Source organism: Pundamilia nyererei, unplaced genomic scaffold, assembly GCF_000239375.1.
Source record: "Pundamilia nyererei isolate P.nyererei 1_Seehausen unplaced genomic scaffold, PunNye1.0 scaffold00278, whole genome shotgun sequence".
NCBI lineage: Eukaryota > Metazoa > Chordata > Actinopteri > Cichliformes > Cichlidae > Pundamilia > Pundamilia nyererei.
In genome coordinates this window covers 10324-16953 of record NW_005187679.1, presented here as the reverse complement: position 1 = coordinate 16953, position 6630 = coordinate 10324, and the positions used below count along the sequence as shown (strand labels likewise).

The 6630-nt window shown below is 39.8% G+C and overlaps 1 protein-coding gene across 1 annotated transcript in view; it reads right to left on the bottom strand.

Moving 5' to 3' along the window:
* Positions 1–6630, bottom strand: part of LOC102202370 (C-Jun-amino-terminal kinase-interacting protein 1-like) — a 23315-nt gene that overhangs the window by 7516 nt on the left and 9169 nt on the right. The window contains exons 3-8 of the mRNA XM_005750575.1: positions 5674–6240; positions 3671–4219; positions 2255–2485; positions 1749–1824; positions 1489–1655; positions 1298–1401 (exon numbers count right to left, since the gene is read on the bottom strand). Of these exons, the coding sequence (XP_005750632.1) occupies positions 1298–1401; positions 1489–1655; positions 1749–1824; positions 2255–2485; positions 3671–4219; positions 5674–6240 (1694 nt within the window). The remainder of the gene's footprint in view (positions 1–1297; positions 1402–1488; positions 1656–1748; positions 1825–2254; positions 2486–3670; positions 4220–5673; positions 6241–6630) is intronic.

Genomic DNA, 6630 nt, shown 5'->3' with positions numbered 1-6630 from the left:
CCCCAAAAAAAAGAAAAAAAAATCATGACTGTCCTGAGTTGGAACCAGGAAGCAAAGTTACAGTCTTACACGCCTATCCGCAGTTTTTTTCCTCCTTTTATTCACTCGGGGCCCCGTTCCCTTAGAAACTGTGTCTCCCAGACCACTAAAAAACCAACCAAAAAGTGAGTAAAAAACAATTTAAACATAATTAAACAACGAAAGAACAATATAGTATCCACAACTGCACCATAGAGTAAAGCAGTCAAAAATGGATTATTAAACATTAGGTCTCTTTAACAGGTCCCTGTTACTTCATGAATGAATAACTGATCAACACACTGATTTACTCTGACTTACAGAAACCTGGTTACAGCAGGATGATGTTAGTTGAAATGGATCATTTAACATTTACATTTAATAGTGTTTTCTGAAAACTCTCTTTTGTTGGATCATTTCCTAATAACATTTAACTTACAACAATACCACTGTAACTCCTTTAAAAAAAGCCTCAAATCAGAAGTATTTGACTCCCTTGTATTACTTTCAAATGTGCAAGTTCTGCCATTAATTAATGCTTCAATCTTAAATATGATTAACCCATCTCTATTAATCGTCTATGTACCACAGGCCTTCAAGCTGCCAGTCGTTAAACTGTTACTTAAAAAGTCATAATTTGACATTGGTTCTAAATTCAGATAAAACTGAAGTTATTATTGTATATTATTGTACTCAGCTCTAAAAATCTTAGAAATATGGTGTCTAACCAGGTTCTTACTCTGGATAACATTACCTTGGCCTCCAGTAACACTGTGAGGAACCTTGGAGTCATTTTTGACCAGGACATGTCCTTCAAAGCACATATTAAACAAATATGTAGGACTGCTTTCTTCCATTCCAAATCCAGAATTGAATTTAAAATCTTTCTCATCACATACAAGGTCTTTAATAATCAGGCCCCATCTTATCGGAAAGACCTCATAGTACTGCATCACCCACTTTGCTCTCAGACTGAAACTTGTGGTTTCTTGGGTATTTAAAAGTAGAACTGGAGGCAAAGCCTTCGGTTTTCAGTCTCCTCCTTTGGCGAAACAGCTCCCAGTTTGGATTTGGGAGACAGACACTATCTCTACTTTTAAGATTAGGCTTAAAACTTCCCTTTTCTATATCAGTGTGAAGAGCTGCCTTTATCTCATTTGTTTTTTATTTAAAAAAAATATTTTATCTGATTCTTGGGGGATTTTGATAATTTATGTTAATGAATTTGTTTAGTCCATACTTCAGCTGTGAGCTTTAATTTAACAGTTACTTTTTGTACCTTCTGCATTGCAGCACACAGCACATCTTTGCCTGTGTAGATGGGAACCGGAACGGAACCCAGATATTGCACCAGGAACTTCTCAATCCAACCATCTTTTTGAACTGCAAGAAGAAAGAAGAAAACATGCTTTTAATCATCGTTGCAGCTGATGAAATTCTCTTTACACAATCCAGTGTGCTGCAACGCACCTTGCTCAATTTCTTTGGGCACCCTGACAGCATAGAAGGCGGGAAAAATGCCTATAGCCCCAGTCCTCATGTTGTAACCCTGACACCACAGGTCCTTAGACTGGTTCAACATTAAGATAGGGTCATCTGCTTCAAGGTCCAGCTCATCTGCATGACGAGGAACAAACCTAAAACCATAGAGAGAAAAAGTACAGGATTTCAGATTCATGTGACTCTTTGCACATGGCACAGTTAATTTGTGTAAGTTCATGTGTGCTGACCTGTAGACAGCTCTGTGACTCTGTTGCCTCTCCACTCCATCCAGAACACAGGAGAACACACCAAACGAGCCAGCACCTGAACAACACATCACTGGCATTATACTCACAATCAGCTACTTAAAGTTTGTATATTTGCCATCCTCAACATCTAATGGGAAACAAGGAAAGAAAAGAAAAGCAAAGAATCAAAATTAAAAAAAAATTAAAAAAATAAGCATCCACTGACATTTATTTAGAAAAGCTTCATTTTTTATGTAAAATTATGGCTGCCCTGCATCATTTTCTAATAATGTAGTATTGGAAGGCTTAAATTAAACCAAAATACTTGTCAATACTGCAGCATATCATTGCTCTTGCTGCTCCAGTCTTTCTGATGGGTTAAAGACCTTCCCCTAAAGTAACTACTTGTCTTCTGGAGTCTCCTTCTTACTATTCTGGGAAACACAGCAAATCTTTTGGCAATGGCACGTATTGATGTGTGTGAAAAAAAGTTTGGAAATACACACCTGTGGCACTGTTCTGGCTGTCGTTCTTGGCAAACAGGTTGAGGAACTTTCTGCTTATGGGAGCACAAGCTCTTCCACCATTCGACTCTTCTTCCTCTGACGTTGTGGATGATGTTACCTTGGACAGCTTGCAGGATCTTGGCATGACTTCCCTGCTCCTCTTCACCTCCTCCTCCCTCCTCTTCTTCACGTCTTCCTCATTTCTTCTTTTTTCCGCCACTTCCCTCCTCTCTTGGAGCAGTAGAAAAGACAGGTTATACTGAGAGCAGAGAGGAACGAGCAGGTGGTGTAGGTTTGATTTCAACTTCGCCAGTATTCTCTCTTTTTAAATTGTCATAATTTAATCTGGTCAGTGGTGTTACACGAGGTTTTGTACTAAGTTATCTACTTGTTTCTGTAATTCAATAAGAGCATGGCATGCTTTCAATGTTTGTTGATATTCAGAAGATACTTATCTCTGCTCAAAAGTCTTTGCTATTAAAATCGGACATAGGTGCAGTGATTTACTGAAGTGTGTGCAAAAGGTAAAAGAGAGTTTGTATAATTATAACAAGCTTTCAAGTCCGTATTTGATATGACCATCTTTATTCATCAACACAATCTTAACGCTCTTAAGCAAAATCTTCAGAAATCGTTTTCTAGACTTTCCAAAACCCTGTGGACCCACCAGCCCAGGTTCAGTACACACACCTCCTCTTAATCTATCAGATCCGCTGGAGGAATACCGTGACCTACAAGAAATGTTTAGCAAAGACAAGGCTCTATGTCTGCCCCCGCACAGACTCTATGACTGTGCCATCGTCACACATTAAACTCATCAGTTTACCTGCCTCAAACAGTAAGACAGTCATCCTTTCAATTCCTTGCCCTCTGAACTGTCCACCTGAGATGGCCAAACTGCTTGTTGCCCATGTTTTCACGTTACCCGGGATCACAGTACAAGTCGTGGCTGACAAGGGGCGTCAGTTCATCTCCCAAGTCTGGGAGACTTATTGTACCCCTGAGGTACGAGCAATGTTTAAGTTCTGGTTTTCATCCTCAGACAAATTGATAGAGAGAGACTCAACCAGACTCAACCAGCAACTCGAGCCCCAAGACCACCATCTGCTGCAACCAGGTCGTCAGCAGCAGCGGCAGTATTTAAGCTCAGACCTTTACTTTCTGCCAGATCACCAGCTACCGTATGGTGGCAAATTGGTCTTCCTGTTTTCCTCCCTATATTTTTTTAAGAGGGAAAAAGTGTTTTAATCCCGGAAGAAATGGGAGTTGCTATTACTCATATATATATATAATGTTATGTGAGATTGTAGGCCTTAGATATACCTTACTACACTTTGTAGCCATAAAATATGCTTATTTCTTTTCTAAAAACAGAAATGTGCAAGGGACATGTTAAAAATTAGCAGAAGTATTTACCTTTCTTTTTTGCTTCCTCATTTTTCTTCTTCTCCTCCACATACTGTGGGTCTTCATCCTCATTGGCTGACTGATAGACCGTTTCTGCATCACTGTCATCTTTGTGCTCGTTGTAACCATTCAAGCAGTACTTTAGGTTCACCAGCTCCAGTTGAGCATGTTCATCCACCACCAGAGTATATTTAACAGAGTCATAATTTAACCCTGTTAAAGTTTCACGGATTGGTACAGTTTGATTAGCCACAGAGGCCATGATATTGTCATCCTTTTCTTTCTTGGGGTCTACCCCTGTTTCAGTGGTACAGTCCGTTTTGCTGTTACCTGTGGGACAGCACGTTAGATCATTCTGTAAGTTTAGGCATGGAGTTGGAACTCCCTCCCCCTCTTCTTCACTGATGTCAGGGTTAGTTCGGTAGGTCAGAGAGGGATGCAGAGGCCCTGATGGGGGTCCTTCTGTGTCTGAGCTAAGGGACATCCTGTTGGACCCTCCCTCACTGCTGGACCGGGAGAGGACAGAGGGGTTGTCCTGGGTCCTGTCATGGTTCTGGTCTAAGAATACAAAACACGGAGCATCATTGTCAAATGTTTCCAGTTTGTAAAATTTTAGATAACACAGATGAACTTCACACATATGGTTATACTCTAAGATCGTTTTATTTTGCAATATTCTTTATAGCTGATATCAAGGGAATTCTAACAATTGGTTAACAAAGGTTCCAGAATACGTTTGCAGGTTTAGGTAATAGAATTTACAATAGTCCCACAGTATACTTGGGTATTTATCAAATCCCAGGGGAATAATTTTCAAACATCAAATATTGTAGTGCACTGCACAAACACGGGGAATTATTTATAGATAGTCCATTTATATCTCTACCTGCAGCTATAAATGGAACATTTGCCTGAGCTCAGTGAGATATGAATGGTGAAAGCTGGCAACTGCTAATACTAAAACAATTCTAATTAGTAAAGTGGGGGTTCAGTCTAATTAATACAGGTGAACCAACCAATATAAATAAAATTGTGTGGACTATTTGCCTTTAAAAATTTCTAGGAAGCTTTTGAAATGTAGGCTAGCAGGTTGATATTAGCATTCTGGTGCCGCCTCGCACAACACAACTATAGGCTTCCTGTTCACTGCAACAGTTATTAAACCTGCAAATATTTTCTGTGCTCTAAAGTAGTTTTTTATGCAGGGTGAGTTTTTTCAGAATTTTTTCATAGGGGTGACCATTGGGGGCTACATAAGAAACAAAAATAGAGAGGAAAAAAAAAGGAGAAATTTCTAGGAAACTACATTTCTAGTACTGCGCTGGACCTCAGTAGAGCCTATGCTGTACTATAGATTGCATCACAACTATACTTAACTTTATTAAAAGGTGCATTTGTAGGGTTTAAGGGTATACCATGACTATAACATATATTTAATGCAAGATTTTAAATCAAGCGTAACCCTGGATCTCTGATTTTCTTTTAATAGCTTTGGCTCAAAAGCAATATCAGGCACAGAAATCCTTCATTGGTCGACTCTAGTAATGTATTTTTAATTACTTAATATTTTTTAATTGATTTCAGAAATATAAGTAGCTCATTTCAAATGTAATGACTTAAAGAAATTAAAAAATTATATCTATCTCAACACAGACGTCTCTCTGACTTTAGTTTTCAATGCTAATAATAACATTCCTCCTGATAGTGATGGTCCGTTAAGAGATTTTCTCACTCATTTCCAGGTATGTTTCTCTCTTTCTTTCTTTCTGTCACTTTTCTTTTTCTGTTCCTCCAACTTCTTCTCCTTTTACCAACCTGGTCTTCACCCCCTGTCCAATATCCACGCAGACATTAAGGTCAATAATAAAATAAAATCAATGTAAAAATAAATAAAAAGAGGAGCCTGCAGAGAGCATAATGTGTTTCACAGACGAAACCATGATCCTGTTTGCTAAAACTGCCAAACAGGAAATGATTATTAAAAAAAATTGGTGTGAACCTTGGTTCAATACCTTGGTGTGTTGTCTCCAGGTTTCTCTGTACTATGGGTGTGCGCGGCACCACCATAGCAGGCAGATAGACTTCCTTATTAGACAGAGTTTTATTCGACTTTAAGGCGCTTCCTCTGTTGCCTCCTTTAGTGCCTCCTTTTCCTCTCCCATCAGCTGCTCGGCCTTTCAGTCCGTTTTCTTCCCTTGGCCTCTGATGTCCATTCTTGTCTTTTGCTTTTGACTCTTCACACGGTCGTCCTCCTCTTCTATCTATCACTCCATCTTTTCCTCTGAGGTCGCCCAGGCCCCTGTCTCTCATCACTGTTGCTCCTTTTCCTCCCCCTCTTCCTCCTCCACTTCCTGCTTTCCTCTGGTTCCTTAGTGTGCGGGAAGACTGTGTATGCATAGCTCCAGGCATTGATTGTTCCCGTGGTCGAGCTCGTGTGTCTGAGCCAGTGGCAGCAGCCTGACCATTGGCTCTGCTGTTGGATACATTGGCTGTTGGAGGTTTGGGTGCTGGCCGGCGCTGAGTGCTGTGCTGGACTTTGTCCTCAGCTTTTGGTTGGACATCTAGTGGAGCGAGATCCCCTTAATACATACACACAAACAACAAAAGCAGCAGATTATGTATTAGGCAATCAGATATACGGTATACAGAGGGATATTCAAAGTAGCCTATGGTAAGCTGTTAATCCTGTTACAGCAACAGCAGAAGAAAAAAACACACATGATGTTTTCCTGACTGAAGGAGTTGTTGTTCTGTTACGTCATCATTGCTTGCCACACAAATAATTCCACTGTTACATTAGACAAAAGGATGACAGCCGCGGATTCCAAAGAAAAAACAAGAAAAAAAAGAACTCAGGAAAACAGAGACTTTAACAGTGCATGAACAGACTTATTATGCCATTAGCTGCTTACTGGTATGCTTGATCTGCAGCTTGAGTCTGACCTTACACAAAATTTTACCTTAACTAT